We start from the raw sequence: 13,417 nt of genomic DNA on the forward strand, positions 1-13,417 counted from the left end.
AAAACTAATTAAAAATAATAGTAACAAATAATTTTATAAAACAATTAAGCTAAATTTTGACTGTTGGATGAGTAAAAATTTCACATTCTTAAAACCCTACATTTGTATGGGTTTTAAAATTCCCTACATAATATCTTAGATTCAGAAAATGAAATTTTATGGGAAAATAAACAGAATAAACACAAAAATAAATAAAAGTAATGTAAAAAATCTCATGAATGAGGAGGCCTTTTAAATAAAAATTAGGAGGCATAAATATATATTAATAACAACTGAGAAAGCTTTGTTTATTACACGAAAATGGTCATCACTTACAAAGACATTGGTCCATCTAAGAACCCAATTTATTTTTTCCCTTTGCAGCCCACAAGGAAATTATAAATGAAAAACAAAGTGCTAATGGCCAAAAACCTCAGGCTCAGGCTCAGGCACTCCTCAACAAGAACGAACAATGGCAATTTCCTTACCATATTTTAATTAAAGAATATATTCAATACAAACCACTTCTGTGCACATACAAAAACACATTACCTTTTTCTTTAATGCCCTTCGTATTGGAAATTCAAACATCAATCATCATCTTCATCTAGCAATGCGAATGAAAAGGGATGGAATTTGTACCCGTCTCCCTCGTAGAACTTGTTTTGGAACTCGACCCAATGAAGACGCAGTGCATGAAGGAAGGCACTTAAAGTCTCCATCAGTAGCAACACCCCAACCGTAGCGAAAATGAAAACGATAATGCCTACTATTAAGATTATAATGTTGTTGAACCTGAGAGGAAATTAAGATCTTTTGTTACTGTTATGTTCAACCTTTTTCTGTTTCTACAGAAAATTGAGCTTTCATCAAGAGCTTAAAAAGATAACAATAATAACTCCTAGTCCCCAATGTCCAAAGAGAAATATGAAATGTAAGGATCAAGCACAGCAGCTGGCATCATAATGCAGCCAAACCATTTAGGTCCGTGTATAGGACATTCTCTACACCCCCTAGTCTATAATTCAGACAAATTAAGGGGAAATAAGGTTACATACCCTGCGGATAGAACGAGAACCTTGTCGTAAAACACGCTTGACAACTCTGAGTGCGCAAGACTGGATCACAGAAGCAAAATAATCAATAAATAAATGAAAATAACAAACCTTAAAAAGAACAGGTCATCCAGACAGTTGGTTATTACTACTTAAAGATTTTTCATTTTTCCTTTGAAGGGAGCATGGAATCTTTTAACTCCGTTGGGCACTTACTGGGTTCTAAGGTCTAACAGAAGTTCAAAATTTCAAGTTCTAACAAACACCAAATTCCATTCACATGGATATCAATATATGGCAATGTGTCAGAGAAAAAGAAAAAAAGGACTATTTAAATTAGTCTTTCCAAATAGTGAACTCTAAAATTGATATTAAAAATATTAAATAAAGAAAAAGTATTTCTTATAGTAGTAAAGAAAATATGAACAAATAACCGATAGAGTGGCAATGAGAAATACACAATCAAGAAACTGAATGAAGACCACTTGATTTACTTACCTTAAAGCCCATAGACGAAGATAGGAAGCTGTATTTGACACTGCTCCAAGCACAAATTCAATGGTATGAATAAGCTGATGCACAAAAATCTCACTGAACTCGAACTCCTCATGACCATGCGAATCATGATGTGAATCCAACTCGAGGGAATCATCACCACTTGGAAGGGGTGCATAAGATTGGCCTTGGAACCTCTGAAGGAAACATGAGTGTCAAAACCTAGACAAATATAACAAGGAATCCCCCACCCAGCCAAATACACGCGCGCACACACACACACACAACCATGGCCAGAAATAGGATCCAAAAGCAGACCTGTTCGTGCTGTCTCTTCAAAAGAAAAGGCTTTGGAAGCAGCATCCACGGCACGGCAACAAGGGCCAGTAAGAGCAGCACAATCTGGAAACAATAGGCAAAAAAGAGTATGAGGAAAACACACCAAGAGTTCATAGGATCACTAATATTAGTAGGAAGATACCTGAACATTTTTCTGCCCAGGAAAAAGTTGGTTTTCAGCCAGATCTTCAGTAGGGCCTAGAAACATGTATATCATTACATGGTACAGATCAGCATTTGAACCAGTGCACCACTTTATGATGATGAGAAGGGAAAGATAGCCGAATAGGCTGTTCAGGAATATCATTTGTGGTAGAAATTGGAACCTGAAAATTGTACCCAAAAGTCAATTCAACGTTGACAAACAAGCAAAGCAAAGAAGCACAATTTCTTCTTCTTTCTTTTTTCTTCTTTTTTTGACAATATTGTTGTTGAAAAATATATGAAGAGCAGTGTGATAAAACCCAAGGGATGAGAATAATAGTAAAATATAGAAGATTGAAGAAGTTCTTGCATTAGTCTTTGTGGGTTACCTTCCATGGTGCGAAAAAAAATATTTACAGTTGGTGCTCAACAGAACTTTCTTCTAGTATCTTAGGGTATTTGACCCAAGGAGTTGGGAAGTAGGAGTTGTGAACTCCACTCCTTGTTTAGCCAAGGAGTTTGTGGGTCCACTACTAAAAAACATCAATTTTATACCTTGTCAATTCTTTACACTATGGCCCCAAGAGTTACCAATTCTCTACACTGTATAACTCCTTGGGACTAACTATTCCACTCCTTACCCCAGATACCCCTTAGTTGTAAAAGGAGAATTTTCAGGGATTTTGTCTCTACACTTGGTTAAATTTTTAATTTAATTTTATTTCATTCTTTGTATTGGTGTAAGAATAAAATCCCTTTAAAGATTATAGTCATTTCTTTCGTTGGTATGATCTTTTTTGAGCCTTCTCCAAAAGACCAAGGCCCAATTACCTACTTGGAATGGGCTGCCCATAACTCTCCAACGAACCCTACAAGGTGGGTTGAACCCCCTTCCAACCATTTTATGCCCTCAATTAAGTTACAAGTACATTACCAAGCATGGGTATATGATCTATTGTAACACACTTTTGAGTGATGGGAGCATTTTCAGCTCCTTTCTTTTATCAATGAAATTTATTTCTCCTCTTGAAGAAGTATAGAAGATTGAACTTTTGAAGAACTACAATATAACCTAAGTAGTTAAGTAACTTCCAACCTCCCCTCTCTTGAGATACCACTTAAGCCCAAACTCGCTAAAATGATATTTTTATTCTATCGTAATTATTTTCTACCTATAATTTCATTGAGAGAAATGTTAAATACAAGAGCATAAAAAATTAAAAATTAAAAACCTAACAAAAAGGATTCCAGACCTAACTGCTGAAAAAGGACTCCAATCCAACCTAATAAGACTGAGCCTACAATTACAAAATGGTCGAGTAAACGATGGCCACAAAGAATCATTAAACCTCCAGAACCTCCTCACACGATCTTGTTGCCACTCTAAAGGTCCCATTATTTCTCTCAAGTCAGAAGCCCCACAAGACAGAAAAAAAGCCAGGGTTCCACGTAAATCTGTCCTTATCTGGAGAGAGAACTCAAAAGTGTTCCCTTAATCATATAGCAACAACAAGCATTAAACCTAACAACCTCCAAAACCTCCTCACACGAGGTCTCATTATTTCTCTCAAGTCAAAAGTCCCACAAGACAAAAAAGAAGCCAGGGTTCCTCGTAACTCTGTCCTTATTACGAGAGAGAACTCAAAAGCACTTCCCTTAATCATATAGCAACAATAATTCCTGTCGTAATTTTATCCTAATAGGATTTCTATCACAGTGAAAACTACTTAAAAACATGGAGAATGATAAATGTAAAAACAGCACCACAACAACAACCAAAAAAAAACTCACCAGATATTAATGCTGTTCCTAAAAAATGTAGCATTGAAATAGCTTATTATAATCCCAAGGTTCATTTGTGCAACTCCAAGGAGGATGGACATTTTCATTTTCAAAGAGTTGAGAAATGGAAGTTCACTTCGAGTGCCATGCCATACAGGATCCAAGCCAAATGGATATGTAGAACCCACCTTTAGCAACCCCACAGTGGTAGAATCACTAAAATAACGAGGATGACAGGAGAGACCATCATTACCAAGTCATAAACCATGAAGTACAGAAAAATGTGGATAAAGTACATTAAAGCCATAGGTTACATTGATTTACCTGCAATCAGGACTCCGACATGCATAGGCTGAGCGACCAAACAGTCCAAATGGGACTGAAAAGAACTCATTATAGATCAGACCAGTGTATATTGAAAATAGTGACATCATCAAAATGACATAGCGTCCACCAAAGGCCATTTCAGTGATATCTCCAAGCTTCTGAAATTTTAAAAGAAAAAACAGTTACATTTCGCCAACCCCCTCAAAGTAACAAGCTTTCTCGAAGAAAATTATCTAAGGAAAAGATAGCAACGCAAAAGAAGTAGAAGCATTGCCATCTGGGTCAACAAGTCTCCTGCAAAGAATCCACCATTGCGAAACCAACAAAACAGAAGATCTTTGAATACAGTCTATAGGGACAAATTCTCAATGAAAAACATGCCACACAAGGAATGTCCTCGGAAATTTTCACAGGCAGAACATCATCATATTATTATGAGAACTTCTGCGTTATATTAGTAGTAAGTTCTCGGAAATTACCTGAGAAGAAAGTTTTTTTTCCCGTAATATAAAATACAGGGTTGCAAGGAGCAGACATATTCCATGCCCCCAATCGCCAAACATAACAGCAAATAGAAATGGGAACGTGACAATGGTGTATACACCAGGATTTGCTTCTTGATACCTTGCCACCCTGTTATTACATAACAGATTAAGTTCAGTCATATCCTGCCAGTAACATGTTGACCAAGATGCATTTAAACTAGAAAGACCTGCCAGAGAAGGTACTAACACAATAATAAATTGACAAAGTTCTTAACCTCTTCCAGCCTAACTAGAAAGTAAAATTCAGGAGAAAGAGAACTAGAATGTTCCAAAAGGGAGCATGATCTAGCTCAAAAATTTCACAACAGGTTACATGAAAGGGATGGGAGAGGGATCTTTCTCAATATGAAGGGGACAACACAGTATTAAGTTAATGCGTCAGGTATTCTTCAAAACAGTAATCATCGTAATTTTTTAAGAAAGGACGCCAATCATGGCTTCAAAAGTAATTACATTTTGTACAAGAACAAGCAACTAGCAAGTGAAAATCAAATACAGAATCTTCCTAATGGTTGACTTTGATCTGAGCAGCGGGAATGACTAATGTGAATGATTAGTAACTATTTGCATTTCACTGTTGATAGCTATGGAATTCGCCTCGAAAGAAATGTCGTCCATTATTATTATTTTTAGTTGAAACCAACTCAAATTGAGAAAAAAATGAAAGAATACAACCACATACAAAACAAGAACACAGAAAAAGAAGCACCCTCTAAGAAAGGCTTCCATACAATCGAACAAAATAAGAGCTAACAGCTAATTTCAAAAGAAAAAAAAAAACTTACTATAGAAGGCCACAGGAAACATCGAATCTGACCACAAATTAAACAGTGCTAGAAAATCAGACTTACCCATAGGCATCGACAATTTCTTGAAAAGCAGAGGAGAATTTGTTTGTCCGAAAATACGTAGGTGGTGCCTCCGTGGTTAATAAAACCTGGAAAATTGGTCCAACCTGGGAGTTGGAATCAGATGCTGCTCGCTGGAGTGCATCTTGGATCTGCAATTAGTTCGGTGTAAGAAGTAATATTCAGTTATTGTAACAAAAAGATCATTTTTATTTACATTGCTCAGAGAACAAACAACTTAAAACTCACACAGTTGCAATAACTATGCAGAAGATTTTACCTGCTTTGTAGCAAAAACAGGACCCCACCCCTCAGCGACCAGACATTTTTTTGTTACATCAAGGCTAAGCATGTTCAAGATATGGTATATGGACTTTTCCTTCCTCGCCTTCAAAGTTCAAAAGATAATGTAAAATGATTAGAACACATAAAAAAATCTGCATCCACAGATCAAATCAGATCCCAGATTTAAAATGTGAATAAAGTAGGGCTCATAACAGACCAGGAGATTCCAATTTTCAAAATGTTCTCCAATAGTCTGCAACAGATTACCCCGGTGCAGCAGCCCTATATCTATCGTAGTCTTCAGCTCAGACAGTTTTCCAGAAACCTGTGTTCATGGTAATTATGTACTTTAAGTTGGAATACAAAATATTGAAATAAAACTTCAGCAGGAAACTGGTAATGATAATGAAAAAGGTAATAACACAGAGAATATTTGCTATTACAAAATTAAAAGAGTGGTGAGAAAAAGTCCCACATTTTTGTACTGCCTGTTTACATAACATATATACACCAGGACAGTCACCTGTCCAAATGAGAGCACTGGATTCTTTCCTCCCTAAGCTCTCTGAAAGACATTCCCCTCCCCGAAGAGAGCAACAAATATTGTGGGAAGGAACACCCAAGTAACAGACTCTTTAGAAAAAATCAACATCTAATATCATTGTTATTCATGTAACAGCAATCATGGAGACAATCCTTAAAGTTATCAAACAAGAAAAGTTCAGGAAGTCAAGATTTGAAATTAACGTATCCAACCTTGGTTTCCAGAGCTTCTCTACTACATCCATGTTACAATTTCTGCCTATAACTTTCGGGTCTAATTTTAAAAATAAATAAATAAACGAAAAGCCCTGTTGGACAAGCAAGCAAATACATGTTCTGAAATTGGGTACTAAAACTTCACATAGATAGTGCTCCACTGGACAATAAGTTCCCAATCCGGAAATATCAGGGGAAAGCCATAACATAGATATAAAAGTTTTTCGCAACAATAATTACATGAAATTGAGAATAAAGGTACCAAAACCAATGCTAAAGCTAAACAAAATTATGCTGTAACATCAAAATTGATCGCAGGTCACAATAGAATTCCAATCACATGTTCTGTTAAGCTCTTCACAAGCTAGCAGGAAAGCATGAACATGAAACGTAAGAAACATTTTGATATATAAATGTAAGACGAAACCCCAGGCAACAGAAAAACCATGTTGAGCAAATACTAGAAAAAGCCAAGCGTAGTAGAAAACAGGAATAACTTTAAATTCATGGGCAAGGGAACATTAGATGATGCAATTCAATTGAAGCAAAAATAGATTAAATACCTCAGCAATCATTTGGGCTTGTTTCCCCACATCCTCAGTAAAAGGGTATCGATTTGCACCAAATGCCTCACATATTTTTAGAATTTTATTCTTTGCTCTTTCTCCAGAGTAGAAAACAATAAACACATTTTTTTCAACCTGTTAGAACATCCACATTCAACAACAAAAAATAAGGTATATTAAAATTTGAAGCAAGGTCACAGATCAAGTTTTATTTTTCTTTTGAAGGGACGCAGATCAAATTTTATGCACCAATAAACATCATAAATAGAAATTATTTTCAGTAGAAATGTCATGAATTAAGACCATCCTTAAAAAAAATAACAATGCATGAGAGGGGAGGGGAATCATAGGAACCCACATTGGAAATTTCCCAACTAGTTCAGTTCTGGACATCTGGTTAATGTTCTTGCTACTAAAGAGGTCGCAGATGGATTTGCAGAGGTTCTCACTAGGTGATATTGAAACCAATGTTACAATGCTCCCAAAGAAGCAGAAACTCATGGAAATTATTAAAGTGGGGACATCCAGAAGAAATTAAGAAATAGCCTATGGCACAGAAAATCTAATTGACCCAAAAGTCAAGAGCATCATCCAATGGCTTCAACATGTGTCGGCAAGACTAAATTGGCTGGACTAGTTAGGAAAATAAGCAATCAAGCAAATTGTTTTACCCACTTCAATATTTTTCAAATGTTATAAATTATTAGTATGTACAATCACTACAGCAACCAAAAAAAAAGCTGCTCCACCAAAAAAGAACAGAAAAAAAAAAAAAAAAACATGCAAAAAACAGCTATGATAGTAAATACAATTCATCAATAACTTTTTCAAAGTTTACTCCACCAAATAAATATCACAAGCTCGGAGTAATTGTATCTTGTCCAATTGAAAATTAAAGTATGCACAATCGCTACAATAAAAAGAAATTACATCATTTTACCTTCTCTCCAGAAATAGGATCTGCAACAGGATCCTCAACAGCAGTCTGCTTCAGAAACACATTGCCCCTGGTAGCACGAAAAAGTATCCTCTCAAATGCCATAGATTTTTCCCGAGGAACAAGACCAGAGAGAAATCCCAAATTAACCGGCTTTGACTGATCCACAAGTGATTCCTTCATCACAAGGAAAATGGAATTAGACTATGTAAATATCGAAGATTGTCTAAACTTGAAAAGAAAATGTCAGAGTTGTACTTGTTCCAACAACAATGGAACTTCTATTGAATCTCCACCAGTTTGTCGTGATTCAAACTCCCTTTGCTGCTCTACAGCACTGCTTTGCGCTGCAATGAAAAACTCTCCAGCCTAGCCATAGGAAATTCATCAAATTTAATGAGGTTGAATGCCTACTCCATAAATAAAGTTATTTGAACCAAGAAACGTTCAATCTTACCGTTATTCAATCATGGATCCAAAAACAGAAAAACAACTAAATAATGCTTAGACAAAGTAAACAACCTAGTCATTGAAAACAAGTACAATGACACCTATGTAATAAATCCTTGTCAGAGTAAAGGGCAGGTGATGACTAAGTTTTCACTTTTTTTTATATCCAAACGTTTTTTTATATCCGTTACTATGAGTGTTCAAACCAGCTTACGAGCACCTCAACGAAAACCCATCTTACCCTACAACATTTGGGTGTCAAGTAAACTCTTAGAAAATTAATCCCTTGGTAGGTAGCCACCATGGATTGAACTCGTGACCTCTTAGTCATTTATTGAGACTATGTCTCTTTTGTGACTACTAGGTCAACCCATGATTGTTAAATTTCTCACTTCTTTCTTTAGCTTTCCTTTACATTTATTTTTTCTCACCTCTTTTTTCCCCTTTCTTGAGAGAATAGAAAGTCTCCAATTATCTAACAACTCAAAAACTTCATATAAAAACCACTAAACAGTTTTGTTACTGTTTGGTTGTTCGGAACACCAACAGAGAAACTTTACTGCTCAAGGATTTTATGAAATCTATCTTATCACTGCACATTACCATGAATAACATGCCCAAAGAAGCTAGCCGATATGACTATTTTCTTGCATTAATTTGAAGGGAAACAACTGTAACTTTTCTAGATTAATGCCCGAAAGGGTTACCTTCTGCAGAACAAGCTTATACTCCAAAAGTTCATTGTAAGAACGTTGTAGCTTCTCACTATTGGCATTTATCTCAACCAGTTCTGCCTCAAGCTCACCAAGTTTGACCTATAATGCAATCAAAGAGAGAAAGGTCAAGACATGAACCACCGGATACCGTTTTAGCTAATAATAAAATTGTAAGATACCTCAAGGTCGTCTATATTGATATCAACTTGTGACACAGAGCTTTTGCTTGATAATCCAGCCCTCAATATCTGTTCCTTGAAAAAATTCAATTTGCGTGCCATCTCTCCACATCTTTTAATCTTGTCAGAACCAAGAGTAAGAAAGTAAGTTCAACAGAGACAAATGGAGATGTAATTTAAGGTAAAAATAACAGTACATAAATCTGCATCACATTAAAGTTCGAACAATAACAATACCATTAAAAGATTCATTTATAATGAGGCAAAGTCAGCAAAATTTTCGCAAGGTCTCGTGGGTATGATAAATTTTCTTTAAGTGCATATATTCGTAAGATAATACAGGACGGATCTCCAAGACTTAGACTTGAATTACAATATCAACCAGCAAAAAAAAGAAAATCATCAACTTGTACCATATTATATCACCAGACCATAGAGAATGGTGTGTGTGCGTGTGTGGATGAGAGAAATCTGTGCATAGCATATCTTAAATTGGATTATTACCATATCAATGTATCCATCACAGTAGTTTTTATTTGGATTAAAACAACAGACAATTGCAGCACATAAAATGGTCTTTTGAGACAAGGGTCCGGACATACCTGTGCAGCATAAGTACGCTGGAATGGGCTTTTATCCGCATTGAGCTGCAAGAATTAATACATTAAACATCAGGTATAGCAGAATAAATGACAAGCTGAATATCAATTTTGGAATGACTACATCTGATATATGAGTTTACTACTTCAGAAGAAAACAGCAAGCAGTTGTGCGCATTCACAATTACAACTGTAGCAATAACTCATAATATCAATAAGTAACACGGTCCCTAAAAAACACATGTTCTAATATTACAAAAATATTTTCCATAAGAAAAACAGTATTATATATAGAATAATAAATATATTCCTCCAATACAAGGATCAGGCACAAGTCTAGCACCTTATGTTACATCCAAAGTGGTAAAGCCCTGTCTTTAAAGCTAAAATTTTGGAAATATTAGTTCATATAGAACAAACTCACTGAACAGTTAACCATATCACCCCTAGTACTTCAATTGCGCTATCAGTCTCTTTTACCTCTTTTACTCATGAGAAATCTTTGAAGCGATGAAAACAAAAATTAGAAATTCCAAAAGGAGATAAACCTTGTTTCAACTTAATAATATCTGGAGCATAGTGACAGAAAATTTAAGGATTGAACATCGTGACGAACATCAATATCAGGATTTAGAAGTATAATTGAGGTCACATTCAGTTTGACTTTAATATTTGGAATAGGCATACACAGCAGGCCAATACTCGTCTAAAAAATGGAAGGAAAAGATTGTTGATAAGATGACTTCCTAGTTCCTAAAATTGAATCTTTGCAGGCTTGAAATTTGGAATAACCACACGAACCTCCAACATTATTTCATCATAAAATTTATGGGCTATATACTTTGAGTACAGTAGATAGACCAAGAAAGTAGGAAGTTTGAACTGCTGAATAGTATGCCATTTCAAGGACATTTCCATAAGACAAAAGACTCCATCCTACAAGCTGATAGTCAATGGATAATTAAACAAAGAAGCGTAAATTGAAACTCAAAACAAAAAAGCAATAAAAAATCACGAGTAGTTCCAACAAATTCAAGAGAATCGACTTCCTCATAACATTAAAAGAAAAACATCAGAGTAAAGCGGAATTAACTTAAGAAAAACACAGCATTCATTAAAGTTCAATCTAAGCATCAAGAGAGTATGCGGAGCTGAAACTGGAGATTAAAGAGCAAAAGAAAGAAAGAAACATCCAAATCAAACAATAGAAGCAAAAGAAAAAGAAAAAAAAAAAAAAAAGGAAAGTGGAAGGTGTACATCTTTGAACTGAAGAAGGCCGAGATCACCGAGGTAGGAGATGGTGCGATGCGCAGACTCGATGGGAATGATGAGCTGGACGAGCTGCATAGGCTCGGAGCGGAAGAGATCCATGGATGGACAGCAACCACCTCGGGTATCGCCCATTGTTGGAACAAAGAGAGGAGGTTGGAGGGGGAGAAAGTGTTGAAGGGCAATCTGTGAATCTTGATGATGGAGTTTGAAGAGAGATGGAATCGGATGGAAGGAGATGTGTTGAATGCTGTTGATCGATCCACGTTAACACGATTCCATCTCTTCTTTCTTTCTTTCTTTTTTTAATAGGTCCTTCCACATAATCGTGTCCCAAAGAATTTCTGCCTTTTTTTTCTATCCCCCGATTCACCATTTTATTCTTAGAGGCCCAACTCTTTTTTCTTTTTCCTTTTTTCTTTTTCCTTTTTTCTTTTTACATTTTTTATTTTAACAAAATTGATCTTCAATCTTATCTTCTTCTTCTTCTTCTTCTTCTTCTTCTTTTTTTAATTTCATTCAGATTCCAGATCAAACTTTAATAAGCTCATCTTTTATTAATTTCTAATCAAAATTCGTATAATCATTCGTCTAATTCAATTCCTTTTTTTTACATACTTATATTGCAAATATGATTTGATTACCTCTAATATTGTTTTCTTTCCTTATCATTATTATTGTCACGACATTAATCTAATTTATTATAAATTCATAATTCTTATGGAGTAATAGTAAAAGTAATTTTAAAATATAATCAAATTAATTATCGTGAGCTTCATAGTTGGATTGTATTTTATTGATTATGATCGTCGAATATAGGTAAGAAATGACTAAGCATAGTTAGATGACGTTCATTCTTTGTTTATAGATGATGTTTTCAATGTTTTGATTATGGTTTTTTGATTACGATAACTAAGCATAGTTAGATGAGTGCCACAGCTAAAATATAGGAAGCAAATACAATTTTATTTGAATTCTTTCTAATAATATTCTTTTTCTTTCTTGTAAGATATAAGTGTTATATTTTGGTTTTTTCTAATGATTTGTTTAGGATATTTTTCAAAAAATAAAATAAATTGCAGAAATATTTACATCCAATAGAATCATTTAAAAAAAAAACACAAGTATGCAATAATAAAAAAAATGGCACACGATTAATTGGTTACACACGCATGAAAAAAATGATTTTTTTATCCAATCTAAACAATCTCGTAAGAAGTCTAAATGATTTTAGACCATTGTATCAATCCTAAACGATCTTGTGTCCAATCTAAATGATTCATTAGTGATAGTGGTTTATCTATATCTATGTGGAATAAACAACTAATCGTTGTACCAATATCATTTAAATATTGTACGAAGAAAAAACAAGATCATAAATGTAGAAGAATGAAGGAATTTTGGAAGAGGAAATGAATAAATTGCAAACAAGAAGTGGAAAGGAGAAGTAATAATATGAAAAGGAGAAGAAAAAAAACTAAAAAATCGTCTCGCAATCATTAAAATATAGTAATAGTAAATATGAAATTTATGAAAAGATAACTGGTTGTATGAATTTTTCTTAAATTGTTATACGACATTGATATTTAGCATTTTTGTTTATATTTATGTAAATTTATTTTTTAAAAAAAAAATATAACAATTTAGTAAAATATTTAACATTTTAAAAGCCCAATAACAAAAATGCTATTTTTCAAACTATATATCTATCACTATCTATCTCTATATAGAATAGATAATGATAATCCTCTATTTCTATCTATTTATAACATATGGAGATAGACCACTACTCATGTCTATAAATGTCTATATAGGATAAAAATGATAGTCATCTATCATTTTTTTTTAATCTCAAACTACTATACAAGTTTTTTAAAATTTATAATTTCTGTTGTATTCTTGCAGAAATAAGAATTGAAGTTCAAGAAGATAGAAAAACTTGAAATATAAGAAGAAAGATGAACATAAATATCATATTTGACACTATGAGGTGGTGTCTTCAAGATATCATCTTCAACTCTCCAATCCAAATGAGTTCCAAAGGTCGAACACAACCATTGTATGTTGTTAACAATGTTTCAACCTAATAGATAAGAAAAGTAACATGTATAAATAAATATATTTGAGATAGATGACTATTTGT

At 34.3% G+C, this 13,417-nt stretch overlaps 1 protein-coding gene across 1 annotated transcript; it reads right to left on the reverse strand.

The window, feature by feature from the left end:
* Positions 1-229: 229 nt before the first annotated feature.
* On the reverse strand, positions 230-11,641 carry LOC101211364 (V-type proton ATPase subunit a3). Its single transcript, XM_004148481.3, has 18 exons — positions 11,263-11,641; positions 10,009-10,053; positions 9,407-9,526; positions 9,219-9,326; positions 8,320-8,430; positions 8,065-8,238; positions 7,122-7,259; positions 6,017-6,124; positions 5,795-5,902; positions 5,518-5,666; positions 4,601-4,754; positions 4,119-4,279; positions 3,804-4,010; positions 2,011-2,194; positions 1,848-1,931; positions 1,533-1,726; positions 1,038-1,097; positions 230-774 (listed from the first exon to the last, which is right to left on the reverse strand). The coding sequence occupies exons 1-18, from the start codon at positions 11,407-11,409 to the stop codon at positions 570-572; spliced, it is 2,457 nt and encodes an 818-aa protein (XP_004148529.1). The 5' UTR covers positions 11,410-11,641; the 3' UTR covers positions 230-569.
* Positions 11,642-13,417: the final 1,776 nt, after the last annotated feature.

Source organism: Cucumis sativus, chromosome 7, assembly GCF_000004075.3.
Source record: "Cucumis sativus cultivar 9930 chromosome 7, Cucumber_9930_V3, whole genome shotgun sequence".
Taxonomy (NCBI): domain Eukaryota; kingdom Viridiplantae; phylum Streptophyta; class Magnoliopsida; order Cucurbitales; family Cucurbitaceae; genus Cucumis; species Cucumis sativus.